This window comes from Scyliorhinus canicula, chromosome 1 (genome assembly GCF_902713615.1).
Source record: "Scyliorhinus canicula chromosome 1, sScyCan1.1, whole genome shotgun sequence".
Lineage (NCBI taxonomy): Eukaryota > Metazoa > Chordata > Chondrichthyes > Carcharhiniformes > Scyliorhinidae > Scyliorhinus > Scyliorhinus canicula.
This window is the reverse complement of record NC_052146.1, coordinates 288,110,967-288,127,788: the sequence shown is the minus strand read 5'-3', so window position 1 is coordinate 288,127,788 and position 16,822 is coordinate 288,110,967. Positions and strand designations below refer to the sequence as shown.

At 50.0% G+C, this 16,822-nt stretch overlaps 1 protein-coding gene across 7 annotated transcripts in view; it reads right to left on the bottom strand.

Moving 5' to 3' along the window:
* Nucleotides 1–16,822, bottom strand: part of ltbp1 (latent transforming growth factor beta binding protein 1) — a 424,359-nt gene that overhangs the window by 150,049 nt on the left and 257,488 nt on the right. For all 7 annotated transcript variants that reach the window (XM_038814844.1, XM_038814856.1, XM_038814865.1 and 4 more), the window contains 2 exons: nucleotides 2,440–2,565; nucleotides 702–824 (listed from right to left, as the gene is read on the bottom strand). In XM_038814844.1, the coding sequence (XP_038670772.1) occupies nucleotides 702–824; nucleotides 2,440–2,565 (249 nt within the window). The remainder of the gene's footprint in view (nucleotides 1–701; nucleotides 825–2,439; nucleotides 2,566–16,822) is intronic.

Sequence of the window (16,822 nt, the reverse complement as noted above, 5' to 3'; positions counted from 1 at the left end):
TGCAGACTCAGTCCGCGGCCGCCCTGGTGTGGGGCGGGGTGATCGTTCACCAGGGGAGGCCTCCAGGCTGGCCAGGCTATTGATCAGGGGCCACCGATCCGCTGGCCCGTGCGATCTGGAGAAAGGGCCTATCTTCCTGCTGGCGCGGTGTGGGTCAGCCATGTCGCGAGGGGGCGGCCGCTGAAGGCTGCCGCCGTGCACATGCGCGGCCCTCCGAGCCGGAGGTGCAGGGCCCCGTATCGGCAGCTGGAGCCACGAGGAGCAATCCGGGGTCCTGCTAGCCCCCTGCAAATCGCAGAATCACCCTGGACTTACTCCAGGTAAGTCCAGAGTGATTCGCGCGCGTTAATTCGCGGGCGTGGGGACATAGCCCCATTATTGGAGAATCCCGTCACAGGAATTCTCTTGCGGCTTCTCCCGCTGTGTATGTACCATTGGCAGAAGTTCAGCCTGACAAAGGTTCTCTGTGAAATTTGCCTTCGAGCTTCTGGTAGCGAGCAGGAAATTCCCCAAGGAAATTTTCCGTGTAAGGCATTTGTCCTATTGTCCTCATCGTTCCCCAGTTAAATTGATTTTGAGTTAGGAGACAGGAACATTTCACAGGTGAACAGTGTGAGGTGAAGTTTGGGGTTTGGTAAAATTTAAACTACCATCCTGCAATTAAGGTTCTCCTGACTAAAGGAAATGATTTTAAGTGTTACCAGAGCATTGCGTTCCTCCGTCTGATGTAAATCCTCGGTGGCAGGAGCATCGGAAGCTTCCTACTGTGTTCCTACAGTTGCCATTAGAACAGGGGCGTAGGGCCTGGGCACATTCATCCACATCTGTAAAAGGTAGACTACAGTGAGTAGAAGAAGCAAAGTAATTCATCCCTGGGTTCAATGTCCTGATGCTGACCGGCTCCTGCCTGGAGCTATGGTGATCATCACTGATGGACAAGAGGTCAACGCCTGAGGCAGACGGAGCTCAAGGCTTCTTTGACGCAACCAGAATATTTAGATGCAGCTCAATGTGCAGCACACTTGCCTCTGAGTCAGTTGTGAACTCCAGCGGCTTGAGCACTAAATCTAGGCTGGCACTCCAGTGCACTACGCAAGGGGTGCTGCATTTTCAGAGGCGCTGTTCTTCAGATTAGGAGCTAAACCCAAGCCCTGTCTCCCCACTCAGGTGGCAGTAAAAGACCCCATGGCATTATTTCAAAGGAGAACTAGGAGAGTTGACCGTGGTGTCTCGGCTGACTTTTACTCCTGAGCTCTGAAACAAGTCATCATCGCTTTGGAGTTCATGGGAGCTTGCTGTGCACAAATTGGCTGTCACGTTTCCTACATTACAATAGTGATTCTTCATTGACAAGAACTTCAATTGCCTGTTTGATGCTTTGGGACATCGTGAGGTTGTGAAAGGTGTTATTTAAATCTCTTTTTTTTCTGATTGACCATTGTGTTGGGGGTTTCTTCAAACTAACTCAAAGTCTACCAGCTATTCAGTAGCACTGAATGAATGGCAGCTGATTAATAACCAGCATAAGCTAATCTGTCAGATGGAAGATAGCACCGGCCATTTCTACAGGCCATGGCATCCTATCTATAGCAGTGACCGTGGGTCAGGACAGAGGTAGACACAGAGCCATGTCATCTGCTGCAAGGTCACCCATTAGCTTGGGACTGGCAAATCTGGCGATGGTAATAAGCAAACCTGGTTCAGGTTTGATACGATGGTGCAATGTTGACCAATAGGAATGGTGCCAGGAGGTAGCACAGAAGACCACAGTCCATGGGATCATTTCAACCTGCAGAGCATTGGAATGAACAGTTATTGATCTGCAAAATGGTGCCAGAACCCTGGGTGACTTTCTCCTTCAATTGTGCCTGTCTTTGCCCCTCGTGCTCTGCCCTGAAATTTGGCAAGGATTGATAAAGGGATAAAGGAAAGAGCCTTTTAAGACTTGGCCAGAGGCCTTTGCATTGTATTGTGAAACGCCCCCTCAATGGTTGCCATCTCTTCGAATTTCCCTTGCGGTTTCTCTCCATAGGCGCCCTGGGTCTGTCTGAATCAGCACCTTGAAGCTTTGTCAAACGTGTGCACCACAGAAACTAGGATGCAAACTGGACATTTCAGTTTGCAGTCTGAAAACTGTCAATAGTCTCTGTGGTACAGGGCGGCACGTGACATAGTGGTTAGCATTGCTGCTACGGCGCTGAAGACACGGGTTCGAATCCCGGCCCTGGGTCACTGTCCTTGTGGAGTTTGCACATTCTCCCCGTGTCTGCGTGGGTTTCACCCCCACAACCCAAAAGATGTGCTGGTTAGGTGGATTGGCCACGCTAAATTACCCCTTAATTGAAAAAAAATAATTGGGTACTCTAAATTTATTTTTAAAAATAGTCTCTGTGGTACAACTGCACCAGGAGGGGGAAAACGTGGGCTGTGAAGTCTTACCTGTGCATTCAGTGTTCACTGCGTTGAGCTGATATCCAGGATTACAGTTACATGTGTATCCCTCTGGTAGATTGATACACTGGCCGGGTCCACAGATTCTCGGGTTGACTGAGCACTCGTCGATTTCTGAAAAGCAAGCATTGCACATTGCAGCAAATTTGTATGAATTTTGAAGTTCTGCTCGTTTATCAGACCACAAACCTGTAACTGAAACAGTGAGATAGCTTGCCAAAATGTGGAGATGTTTTATCAATGTAACAACAACCATTTGAAATTAAATGGAGCCTTTAGTAAAATATTTACCACCTTCCACTGCACAAGCGTGAACTGTATCCACTTGCGCCTTGACAAAAAGTATTTTAAAATAAACTAAATTTTTCGGAACTCAGTTCAAGGGTCACATTGGACCTGAAGCATTAACTCTGTTGCTCTCTCCATAGATGCTGCCAGACCTCCGGAGTTTTCCCAGCACTGTCTGTTTTTATTTCAATTCAAAACATGTTACTTGGGATAATTTAAAGGGGGAGTAATAAAGTTTGGTGGGGATGTGAATTGGGCTGTGTTGAATCAGAGTGGCTACAGCAAAGAAGGAGGCCATTCAGCCTGTCGAGCCCATGCTGGTTCTCTGCAAGAGCAATTCAGCTGTCCCCCTGCCCTGCCCTTGCCCCACAGCCCCGTAATGTTCTTTCAAGTGCTCTCAGAAGGAGCAATGGAATGTGCCCCTGCCACCCTTTCAGGCAGTGCATTCCACATGGTAACCACTCGCTGCGGAAACACAATTTCCTCATGTCTCTTGCTGATCAACTTGAATCGATGTCCCCTGGTTCCCAACTCTTCAGCCAAAGGGAATTGTTTCTGCTCACTCTGTCCAATTGCCCATATGTAGAACCCTACCCCAACAAAGTGACTAAAGTACCTTACTACATGTGTTAAAGTCGCCATAGTTCCAGATGACCATAGGCTGCTTTCCCGTTTGAGGGGGGAGCTGACTGGTGGTGATTTAAACTGTAGATCACCACACCTCAGGCAAGGGGCAAGGTTCAGAAGGAGTAGGGGAGAGGGGTTCATACATTTGTTAAACTTGTAGGGGAAAGGGAAATGCTATAATGCATCGTGTTGCAAATTTATCAATTTAGCCTTGGGATTAACTTCAGTAGAAGCTGTTGGAAATGCACCACTGAAGTAGGAACATGGGGGGGCGGGAGTCTCCGTTGTCCAACACCGATATCGTAATCAGCGATCGGGTGGAGAATCCTTGTTTAAGACCGAATTGGGGACGGTGCCTGTTTTTGCATGTTGGGGGAGAGCCGTGCTCCTGTCCGGGAGGGGGGGGGGGGGGCTTCGGCGAGGGCTGGGGGTGGGGGGGGCGGCCAGGGGGAGACCGGGTCTGCGCACGGCCAGCGCATGTTGTACGGCGCAACCGCTGCAGGTCATCATCGTGCACATGCGCAGCCACGGACCATTCAATCAGATCATGGCTAATCTCTTCCTGGTCTCAAATCACTACCTGTTTTCCATATCCCTTTAACCCGTCTTAAAATCAGAAATATATCTATCTCCTTCTTGAAAACACTTAATGATTCAGACTACACTACATTATGGGGCAGCGAGTTCCACATATTCACCACCCTTGGCCAGAAGTAGTTCTTCTTCATCTCAGTTTTAAAGCTACCATTTTTCAACCTATATCTGTGAAGTGGAAGCTTCTCCAACATGGAGGCCTAGGCAGCATGGTCTCCATGGTTAGGATACCCTGGAACCAAACCTTCTTAAGAACCTGGGGCGGGATTCTCCCAACGGGAGTCTAAGTGCCGACGCCGGAGTAAAAACCGTTGGCGCCCATTCGCAGACGCATATTCTCCCCCCCTCCCTGGGGCTAGTAGAGGCGTCGCACGGTTTACGGGGGCGGGGCCTCGGCGTGGCGTCAGAGACCCGGCGCCGCATAAAAGACACAGCGCCTTGGGTCCCGCGCATGCAGTTGGGCTGGCGCCAACTAGCGCATGCGCGGTTACCTCGCGGAGAGCTCCGGCCCCTCACCAACATTGCGCCAGGGTTCTGGGGCCACCGCGGAAGGAAGTAGGCCTGGGGGGGGGGGGAGGCCGGCTCGCCGATTGGTGAGCCTCGATCGCGGGCCATACCCCATTGGAGGCGCCCCCCCCGGGGACAGAGCCCCCCCTCTCCCCCCCCCCCCCCCCCCCCCCCGCAGGCCGCCCCCCCCCCCCCAAGCCTTTGTGACAACTAACCGCCGGCAGCGACCAGGTGTGGACGGCGCTGGCGGGGCTCAGCCGTTTACGCGCGGCCGCTCGGCCCATCTGGGCCGGAGAATCGCTGCAAACGGCGAGTGCCGATTCTCCGAGTGGCCTGGCGTGATTTGCGCGGCCCTGGTTTTCGGGGGGGGGGGGGGGGGGGGGAAGAGAATCACATGCGGGTGTTGGGGCGGCGTGGCGCGATTCGTGCAGCGCCCCGGGCGATTCTCCCACCCAGCGGGAGGGGGAGAATACCGCCCCTGAAATGAGCTTGATGATAACATTCCTCGCTGTTCTACAAAATCATGCTGCAGTTACAGAATCCAAGTTGCTAGTGTTTTTTTTGATGGTGCTGAGTTTAACCACGATAGCCCAATGTTTAATTTTCATGGCAGCCTTGGCTCCCAAGTTTAATGAGTTTCCAAGAAGGTTTACTGAAGGAGCCAGAGCCAGGACCTCCCGATGCATGTTACTACTCTCAGAGGGGCTAGAATGTTTATTGTCCTCCACATCATGTTCCTTCACTTTGAACTCCTTGACTTCCATCAGATGGGCTGAAGATACTGCCAATGAAGCTCAATTGTAGCTATGGAAAAGGTTGTTGTTTCCTATTAATAAAACCAACATTTAAAAGAACAATCTATTACATTTCTCCCGTAATACTAAATACCGCATATTCCAGGTTTACTCAATGTCACACTTTTGAAGCGTTGTGTGTGTGAGTGTGAGGGTCTACTGTGGGAAATTTCGGAATGGTGAATGGTGTGGGGGGATGGGGGAGGGGAGGGACCAGTTAGCATCAGCTCAATTGACTTGGGAGTCAGTTTAGTGAAGCAATTCTGTCTACTTGAGCAACACTAACTGCTGGGGGTGCCAATGGTTGCTTCTCTAGTTTTAACCCATCATGTGTGGACTTGAAAATTTACTGAGTTATGGAGCTGCAGAAGCATTGGGCAACCCTGGGCATCCCATCAGGAAAGGTGGACATGCAACACTCACTGAGGGTTGTGCTCTGATCCCCCACTGTTATTGATATGTAAGCATTGAACATTCACCCGCATGGTTTAATCAAACCATGCAGCTTCAGAATGCACGTTCCAACAATGCCAGTGCCTGAGCAGAAAGCTCATGATGCAATCGAGTGGCCAAAGATGTTGTCTCAGTTATGTGGAGTGGGCCAGAGGTGGGTGGGTTGTGGCGATCCTTCATACGCACTAAACACTGGACATCTATTTAGTGCCCAGGACTCTCTAGCATGGGTAAGGGGCCCTTCAAATGCTGCCACAGGCCATGATGACCAAGAGTGACTCTCAGGAGACAAATGCTGGACCTTGTCTCTTTGATACTGTAGTGAGGAGGCCATCAGGAAGATGGAGCCTGGTGATCTCGCTGTCTGCGTTATCCCTTATAGGCAAGAGAGAAGGAGCCGCCTAGCTTGACAAAGGAGGAAGCAGAACCCTCATGACCATGGGACGACAGGGTCTCTTCATATCAAACATGCCTACCACTCTATCGCCCGCCCACACTTTGGCAACTCTGACCACAAGGCTGTGCTCCTGCTCCCGGCCTATAAGCAAAAACTGAAGCGGGAGGATCCGTCAAAGAAAGTCCTGCATTGTTGGTCTGAGGAATCGGATGATCTCCTACGGGACTGCTTAGAGTCAGTGGACTGGTCAGTATTTAAAAACTCTGCGACCAGCCTGAACGAGTACGCCACTACAGTAACTAACTTCATTAGTAAGTGTGTAGAAGACTGTGTGCCAAAGAAGCAAATCTGCGTGTTTCCCAACCGGAAACCCTGGATGAGCAGGGATATCCACTGCTTGCTGAAGTCTAGGTCTGAGGCATTCAAGTCAGGCGACCCTGACCTGTACAAGAAAGCCAGATATGATCTAAAGAATTCCATCAAAGATGCCAAAAGACAGTGCCGGACTAAGCTGGAGTCCCAGGCTAGCCACAACGATCTCTGCTGTCTATGGCGAGGTCTGCAAGATATAACAGGCTACAAGATGAAGGCATGTAAAATCGTCGGCTCCAACGCACCCCTCCCTGATGAGCTCAATGCATTCTATGCCCGCTTTGAGCAAGAGGTCAGCGAGAGCGAGCCCTCCACCCCAGAAGCCGCTGATGAACTTGTATCTGAGATCACCACTGCAGGCGTCAGAGCAGCCTTCTCGAAGGTCAACCCACGGAAAGCCACTGGCCCAGATGGGGTACCCGGACAAGCACTCAGGTCTAGCGCGGATTAGCTAGCGGGGGTACCCTATCTGCTTCAAGAAGACGACCATCATCCCTGTACCAAAACAAAGTCAAGCAGCGTGCCTCAATGACTATTGTCCAGTGGCTCTGACATCCATCATCATGAAGTGCTTTGAAAGGTTAGTCATGGAACAAATCAACTCCAGCCTCCCAGATTGCCTTGATCCTCTACAGTTTGCCTCCCGCTGCAACAGGTCCACAGCAGATGCCATCTCCATGGCCCTGCACTCTACCCTGGAACACCTAGATAACAAAGGCATCTATGTCAGACTCCTCTTTATCGACTACAGCTCAGCATTCAACACCATCATTCCTACGAAACTAATCTCCAAACTCCATGGCCTTGGCTTCGGCTCCTCCCTCTGCGACTGGATCCTGAACTTTCTAACCCACAGGCGACAATCAGTAAAGATAGGCAACAACACCTCCTCCACGATCATCCTCAACACTGGTACCCCACAAGGTTGTGTCCTCAGCCCCCTACTATACTCCTTATACACCTATGACTGTGTGGCCAAATTTCACTCCAACTCAATTTTCCATTTGGTGATGACACCACCGTAGTGGGTTGGATTTCAAACAATGACGATACAGAGTATAGGAATGATATAGAGAATCTGGTGAACTGGTGCGACGACAATAATCTCTCCCTCAATGTCAATAAAACAAAGGAGATTGTCATCGACTACAGGAAGCGTAGTGGAGAACATGCCCCTGTCTACATCAATGGGAACGAAGTAGAAAGGGTTGAGAGCTTCAAGTTTTTAGGTGTACAGACCACCAACAACCTGTCATGGTCCCCCCATGCTAACACTATAGTTAAGAAAGCCCACCAACGACTCTATTTTCTCAGAAGACTAAGGAAATTTGGCATGTCAGCTATGACCCTCACCAACTTCTACAAATGCATTATTCTTTCTGGCTGTATCACAGCTTGGTATGGATCCTGCTCTGCCTAAGACTGCAGGAAACTACAAAAGGTTGTGAATGTAGCTCAATCCATCACACAAACCAGCCTCCCATCCATTGACTATCTATAATTCCCGCTGCCTCGGAAAGGCAGCCAGCATAATTAAGGACCCCACGCACCCCGGACATACTCTCTTCCACCTTCTTCCGTCAGGAAAAAGATACCAAAGTTTGAGGTCATGTCCAACCGACTCAAGAACAGCTTCTTCCCTACTGCTATCAGACTTTTGAATGGACCTACCTCGTATTAAGTTGATCTTATCTCTACATCTTGCTATATCTGTAACATTATATTCTGCAATCTCTCCTTCCTTCCCTATGTATGATATGCATTGTTTATACAGCATGCAAGAAACAATACTTTCACTGTATACTAATATATTTGACAATAATAAATCAAATCAAATCAAATCCTCCTCCGCACATAGAGGATGATTCCCAGAGAGCTGTCATTTAAGGCTGCCTCACTAAACCCAGGGTCTATAGATGAGCGAGAACCAGTGCCATTGATGCCTGTGCATGCCAAGGGAACTGGTCACTCACATATGCCACCGTCTGCAGGAATTGGCACCACAGGGCATCCACTGCCAGTGGCAGTGAAAGTAACTGTCGCACTCAGTTGCTGCAGCAGTGGCTCCTTCCAGGGTTCCACTGCAGACCTGTGCAGGATCCCGCAAGCCGCCATGCACAAACGTATCCAGGAGGCGATGGATGCCATTTTTACCAAGGCACCCAACCCTCTCAACTTTGACAGGGATCAGACGAGCCAGGAAGCAACATAATAATATAATAATCTTTTATTGTCACAAGTAGGCTTACATTAACGCTGCAATAAAGTTACTGTGAAAAGCCCCTAGTCGCCACATTCTGGCGCCTGTTCGGGTACACAGAGGGAGAATTCTCAGCTGGTATGGGAATTGAACCCGCGGTGCTGGCTTTGTTCTGCATCGCAAACCAGCTGTCTAGCCCCATTGAGCAAAAATAGCCCTGCAGCGCTGAGATTTGCTGAGCTTTCTGGTCTCCCACAACTACAGAGTGCCATCGACTGTGTTCACGTGGCTCTAAGGTCTCCCTTACACCAAGCAGTCTAGTATGACAACCGCAAAGGCTTCCACGTGTTCAAAGTTCAGCTGGTAACAAATGGATCATGCAGGTTTGTGAAGATATCCCAGAAGTGTCCACACGCCATACATCCTCAGCAGGCCTCAAATCCCTGACATGTTCGAGGGCCCACACAGGCTGCTGGGCTGGCTCCCCGGGGACAAGGGCTACCCACAAAGAACTTGGCTGATGGCACATGTGTGGCAGCCTCAGACTCCTGTTGAGTGAAGATTTAATGAGGCTCTTGTTGCAGCCCAGACTTTGGGATTCTGAAAATTTGGTTCCGGTGCCTCGACAGTTCTAAGGAACACTCCAGTACGCTCCCCAGAGGGTGTCACACACCATTGTGGCGTTAAATAACCTGGTGCTGCAAAGGGAGGGGGGACCTGGATGATGAGGAGATGAAAGAGCTGCTTATCTCCTCCGATGAGGAGGTAGCAGAAGGTGATGGGGTCCTGGAAGGCGAGGATGCAGATGAAGAGGTCACTGCACTGGCCAGGCATGCTCATGAGGCCCTCATTGCCACATGTTCCTGTCAGTAGGATGAGGAGATGCAGTGAGGACACTCCTGAGATCATCATTTTGCAGCTGGGAAGCTCTAACACCTGCCTGGCTCAGGGCAGCGCACCAACCCACTGTGAGGAGGCTCATATCACGGAAACACTGCTGAGATACAGTGGGCATATGGACTTCACGAGTACTTGATCCTTTGGCAGGTATCATCCCCTGTTCCCTTCAGCCTCACACCTTCACCTGTCGGGGATGCTGACCGGATGTTTGGGGAGGGGGCACCTGGTGCTGAGAACTTACAGAAAACATCACAGGATCCTGCAATTCGGGATAGGAGATTCCTGCAGCAAACACAATCCTCAACAAGGTGCAGGCATCGCTGATCTGAAGAGTGACTTTGAAATGGGACAATCACTGTGGTCAGAAAGTTAAACACTGCAAAGAGGAGAGGCCCTGGATTGTGACACTTGCCTTCAGTTTGTACAGGAACCAAGGTTTTGTAACTGAATTGAAAACAAGGAGACTTGACTGGGAGTGTACATTCATCATTCGTTAAAATTCATAACAAGTGATTAACACCTGTGCCCACCTTGTGCAACGACATTTTCTTCACCTTTCTAAGTCTCCTGCTACATCTTGGTGCTCCCCCCAATATTCACAGCGGGCGTGGGGGTGGCCTGCTGATTGCAAAATCCTGTTGTCTCTTCCCACACCGATTGGTGCATTAAGGCAGACTTACGTCTGTGTCCATAGCCAGTTCTTCCCGGAGCAAGCCGCTCGTCTGTCGCCAGAAGATTGAGCACCATTCAACACCAAACATGGCTTACCAGGAGCCTCTCCTGCTCTTACCGCCAGCCATTGGTGTGTTGGAAGAATTCTGCAGGTTGGTACTCAACCTGTTTGGCCGCGTTGTGGCCATTGAGTCCTGAGGTGGGACTCGAACCTGGAGCTTCTGACTCAGAGGCAGGGGCACCACCCACTGCGCCACAAGACCTCCTTGTGATGTGAATACTCGCATTATTTCGAAAACTTGAGTAAGATTGTATTCCCAGACATGGGGCGAAATTCTTCAACCCCCCGCAGGGTCGGAGAATCGCCCGCGACCGGCGAAAATCCCGCCCCCGCCATGGCCGGAATTCTCCGCCAGCTGGGAATTGGCGGGGGCGGGAACCGCACCCTGCCGATCGGCGATCCACCTGCGTCGATTCTCCGGCCCGCGATAGGCCGAAGTCCCGCCGCTGAGACCCCTCTCCTGCCGCCGTGGTTTGAACCACCTCTGGTGGCGGCGGGCTCGGTGGCGCGGGCGGGCCCCCGGGGGGGGGGGGGGGGGGAGCGTGGGGCGATCGGAACCTGGGGGGTGCCCCCATGGTGGCCAGGCCCGCGATTGGGGCCCACCAATCGGCGCACGGGCCAGTGCCGCAGGGGCACTCTTTTTCTTCTGCCGCCGCCATGGCCTCCACCATGGCGGAGGCGAAAGAGAATCCCCCAGCACGCATGCACCGGTGGTGACGTCAGCGGTAGCTGACGCACCGGCGCATTCGCGAACCGGCGAAGGCCTTTCGGCCAGCTCCGGCACCGGGCGTCAAAGGCCGCTGGTGCCGGTTTTGGTAAAGTCGGCGTGGCGCCAACCACTCCGGCGCGGGTCTAGCCCCCAAAGGTGCGGAGAATTCCGCACCTTTGGGGAGGTCCGACGCCGGAGTGGTTGCCGCCACTCCGCCACGCCGGGACCCCCTGCCCCGCCGGGTAGGGGAGAATCCCGCCCATGATGTCCGCTTAATCCTGCTGGTGCCATTAAGGGAAGGCAGGTGGAAGGAGTGAGAAACCTCTGGCCCATTTTCATATAGGATGGACAATTATGAGCAGCGCTGACAATATGATCCCAATATAAACGAGCAGGACAAAACCATCTGTATCCTGTTCTGGCAGGGCCTGGGCATTCTGCACTGAGGTAGGCCTCTGAGAATTGCCTCTTCAGATTAAAAAAAAAGCGAGATCAGGAAATGTTTGGATACATGGGGAATTGTAATTGCCGACTAAGTCACTTTGGGGCCAATTTTCCAATTACCTGCTGGCGATACAGGGATCATAAGTCACGGTTAACCATCGACTGACTGCGCACCCCTCACTTTCTGATGTCCACTGCCAGCTGTCAAACCAGATGATTACTCTGAAAGCTGCTCAGGCCTGACATCGTTTCATTTACCTCAATTCCTGGTGTTGCCTTGGAAGCAACAAGAGTTTAAGAAAACAACATGTGTGGTTGTATGCGTGTAGCACTTATCAGGGAAAAGCTGCATGAGAGAGACATGAATAGAAGAATAGGTTGATAGGATTTAATGAAGCGGGGTTGGAGGAAGCTCATGTGCAGCAAAAATACCAGCATGGACCTGTTGGGCCGAATGGTCTGTTTCTGTGCTATACATTCTGTGTTATACCCTATATTAGCCAGCGTGTGATACTGCTATCACCAAGGGGCAGCAACTGAATTGAGGGCTGAGCTGGCACAGGTCACTTGGCAATTCAGAATGGCCTGAGTCACATTCCTGCTCTAAAGCAGAGTTGGCTGATCTTATCCCAGATTGTAGTGGGGAAGATTACAATTAGTCCCACTGCCCCTGGCTCAGAGAGAGGAAAAATCAGTCAGAATTCAGAGTGCAATCCGGAGAGTTTTGCTGGAGATTATGTGGGCCTCAGGCAAAGACAAGGTGAGGTTCCGCAGTGATGTTCTCCATTGTCGATCAGCATTCGTCATCCAGACCGCCCCCCCCCCCAAACATTGCCAAATTCCGCAGCACGCAAAGCTGTCTTTCAGCACGAGTGCATACTCAATGATCGCGTTCCAATTTGTCCAATACCCCTTGTACAGGTTACTGTGTACTCTTCCGATACCCACAATCTCTACAAACTATTCCCCTTCCATGGATTTCTTGACTTGATGAGAGTCCTGGCGGGCTGATCTTATCAGCAGCTCATTCAAACCTGCACCCAGACCCTGGAGCACATTGGCAGAGTCCTGGGCAATGTCTGTCTCCAGGTAGAAGTCCGTGCGAGCTTGGCAAGCAGTTTAACCGCTGATCGAATCACAAGTGCAGGCAGCGCTCTGGTCTAAGCAAACCCATTTGCGGAATTACTTCTGACTTCAGCCACAGACTCAGAGTTGGGGCGGAGAAAATTGGTTGGCGCTGAACTCTGAGAATGGGACAGTCAGAACTCCATTAAGTGCTCAAAGTGACTGGCCCGAGGATCTCCAAAGATTGGGCCTGAGACCTCCTTCCCAGGAAACTCAGTAGCTCCACAGAAGGACTGTTGGCCTCGCTCGGCATCACAACCCAGCTGCCCAGCCATCCGAGCCTCCCCATGCCGGCTGAGGTTATTCATGGAGGCCCCGCTCTGCCTTCTCAATCTTGCCCCTCGCCTGAGGTGCGGTGACCCTCAGGTTAAACCACCACCAGTCAGCTCTCCCCCTTCAAAGGGGAAAGCAGCCTCCGGTCGTCTGGGACCTTTGGGACTTTACTTTTACTTTACTTGCAAGGATTAATGGTTTAACTGCTGTAGAGCCTGAATTGGCTCCGCCTATTTTTGACTAATTTCAGAGCCGGATCCTTAAACAGGTGTTAGGGCGTTCATCTATTTAAGAAAACTGCCAGGGCGATCTGGATCTCATATGGGACAATGTAGATTTTGGCGTATTTGAAATACCCTTTGGACAGGTGACTTATCCCCCACTAAATTGTTCATTTCTTTGCCCTTGTTTTGTGCCAGTTAACTGGGAAAAATGGGATCCACCAATTTTTCCTCCGGCAGATCTCCGGATGAGACTCGTGGCAGAGGGGGAAAACTGCAAAAACAAAATGAACCGGATAAGGAAACATTAAAGTGAATGCCGCAACAGAGAAGCAAAAATCTGAAAACGTTTGGATGATCTTAAAAGGTATTTCAACCCCATTGGCTGAGGATTAAGTAGTAGCAAAGCAGAGGCATGAGTCAGTGAATGAGTAGCCCCCATCGCTCAGCGCCCTGTTGATGGCTGAAGTCAAGTGGATGCTGTGAGTTGCTCCTGTAATTCGACACTCCAAGGTACGGATGCGCTGGCCAATATTACGCTCTGTGTACAAGGTGGTTCAGTCAAGTTCCAGGACATATTCCCCATCGGTGCCAGCCCTCTGCTGCACAATGCCCAAATAATTTCTGAGAATAATGTTTGACATGAGCTGGTTGCCTTTTTAAATTCTACTTGAATTTAGAGTTCTCGTGCTCATCGTCTGTGGGGAGGAAGAGGAAGTGGCATGAGTGGGGAGGTCAAAGGTTGCAAAATGGCCTCCCTGCATCAATGAGGCTAGCCATTGTTCATTTGAGATTATCCACGATGTTCCCATCTGATTCAGATGACCCGTGAAATGTCGCTAAAGAGTTCCACACTTCGCCTAAAGTCTGTCGGTCAAGCAATATGCTCCGCCCGTCTTGTGTCCTGAACTTTGACCTCTGTAAAAGCCCCAATTAGAGGTCGAACACTCAGCCACATGGCCCAAATATTTAAAAGAAATCATTCATCTAGGGTTATTGTGCACAACCCCTGGCTATCAGCTGAGAAGTAATATCAGTGGTCCTCAGAGGCTCTTAGCTGAGATCTCACAAAGCAGGACGTTGGAACAGTTACCTGAAGCATGCTGGTTGTAGTCCTGTGGGTTGTGAAGAGAAAAGGTGCCTATATTTGTGGTTGAAACAAAAGTTGCGGGTGTCTGAGAAACATTATTTGACTTCCAGCTCCTCCGCAGGGACTTATATTTGGGAGCTTAGCATTTGCCTGGCCGTGCGCAGCGTACCAGTTTCAACCACCTCGGCCGAAAGGCTTAGAGGCGAGAAATAATAAAGCGTTCGCCACAAAAACAAAACTACACTAAATGAAACTGGTGTCCATTGCCCCAGCTGGAGCACTGGGCTGCATCGTTCAGACACGTCATGCAATACTAAACCTGACACACTCTTACAATCCACGTCACCAGCCAAGGAAAACAAAGCCAGGTTCCCCATTAGTCATTTTCACCCTTGGTTGCATCACCTCGAGTGATTCTGAGGCGGTGCTAATTTGTGAAACCCAAATATATTTTTAGTTCCATCTGACCAATTCCAGAACAAATATTTACAGTACATGCTCACTGGGTAACTGCACTGTCAAGAATATAATTTCTCCTGATATGTATCTGTGAAAATAACATTCAAGCAAAGTCCAGGGCCAAACTGCTGCTGACGTTGGATTGAGTGGCATATGTTCCACTAGCACATTGGATCAGTTTTTGGTGAAAATGCTCACAGATGTAGCAGAGATTACTATAAGGTCTGTACTCTCTCAAACTGTCCGCTGCATCATAACAGGGATCATATTTAAACAATATCTGATGCTGCAAATAATCCACAAGTGAAGGAACTGAATGTAAGTAGCTTGTGAACTGTTTCCTTCCATTTTGCTTCAGGTGTGGAGTATGTTCCTTGCGGTGGGTAAAAATGGCTTCCACTCAAAGCCTTTGTTTTACCTCAGGTGACCTGAGGCCCCGTGACCACGGCAACCCACAGTGCTAAAGAAAAAGCAGAAGTGCACAAAAGTATTTCTCCAAACATTCCCCTTTCCATGAAAAGAAAAATACATACTGCACACACTATTGGTCACGGTTACCCACAGACATGCTCAATGGAGGAAGTTATCACACGTGAACAGAAAACTGATCACTGTAGTCTGTCTCACCGTGTCCGTCTCACAGGCATTTCACACAGAATATTATGTGGCACTCAAGTCTTCCAATGGCAGGGCAGCACGGTGGCCTAGTGGTTAGCACAGCTGCCTCTCGGTGCTGAGGTCCCAGGTTCGATCCTGGCTCTGGGTCACTGTCCGTGTGGAGTTTGCACATTCTCCCCGTGTTTGCGTGGGTTTCGCCCCCACAACCCAAAAATGTGCAGAGTAGGTGGATTGGCCACGCTAAATTGCCCCCTAATTGGTAAAAATAATTGGGTAATCTAAATTTTAAAAAAAAGATCTTCCAATGGCACATGTGTGGGTTGTTCAACTTGGTACGCTGCCTCCTGGGTTGACGTTGCCTCTCTGGGGTACGTTGTTGCCATGGCAAGTGTTGCTGCTGATCTGGTGTTCTTTTTGGGGATTAGTTGGAGAGGCGGTGGCGTAGTGGTATTGTCACTGGACTAGTAATTCATAGACCCAGAGTACTCTGGGGTACCAGGTTCAAATCCCGCCACTGCAGATGGTGAAATTTGAATTCAATAAAATAAGTCTGGAATTAAAAGTCTAATGACCATGAAACCATTGTCCATTGTCGTAAAAACCCAACTTGTTCACTAATGTCCTTTAGGGGAGGAAATCTGCCATCCTTAACTGGTCTGGTCTATATGTGACTGCAGACCCACAGCAATGCGGTTGACTCTAAATGCCCCTCAAGGGAAACTAGCGATGGGCAATAAATGCTGGCACCGCCTGCGACGCCCATGTCACATGAACGGATTTTTAAAAGTTGACCTCTGGGAGTGATGGTTGTTCCGTCTCTTGTTCAGTTGGTGATACCAACCCTTCCCCATCTGTGGAAGAACAGCTTCTACAGTTGCACATAGATGACTGTGATTCCAACAATATCTCAGGTTGTTCATTTCACCATCTACGATCGAGGTGACAACTGTTCCAAGTTGCCAAAAGGGCTGAATCTTGTTGAGTGTGTTGAATGTTTGTACTCTCACCGGCTCTTAAACTCTCAACTTTGGCAATGTTTTAGCAGGTTCATCAGAGTGAAATTTGATTTTCTAGCATTTCACTTTCATTTTGTCACTCACTCCTGTGAAGACTTCTGGCTTCAGTAGGTTTTGATCTATTGGAAGTGTAGTTTGGGTGCAGCGTAGTGTCAGTCACTGGACTGGACTACTTTCCATGCCTTCAGTAGGTGTGTTTCTCCACTCCAAGATTGCCTTGCACATGTCTGTGCTGGATCTAGATGATATTTTGATGATCCCTTCGGCAATTTTCACTGCTGCCTCAGCCTTTCCATTTGACTCCAGATAGTATTAAGATGATGTGCGGCGCTGAATTTCCCAATCTTCCATGAAGTGCCTGAATTCTTCACTTGTGAACTGAGGGCCATTGGCACTTATCACAATGTCAGGAATGCCATAATGACTGAAGTGTGCTTTCAGGTATTCTACAATCTTACAGGTGGTCATTAATGTCAGCCTGTCTGACTCCCAATAGTCTGAGTAGTAGTCAGCTGTGACGACATTTTCAGTAGCAGTGCGTGTGAAGAGAT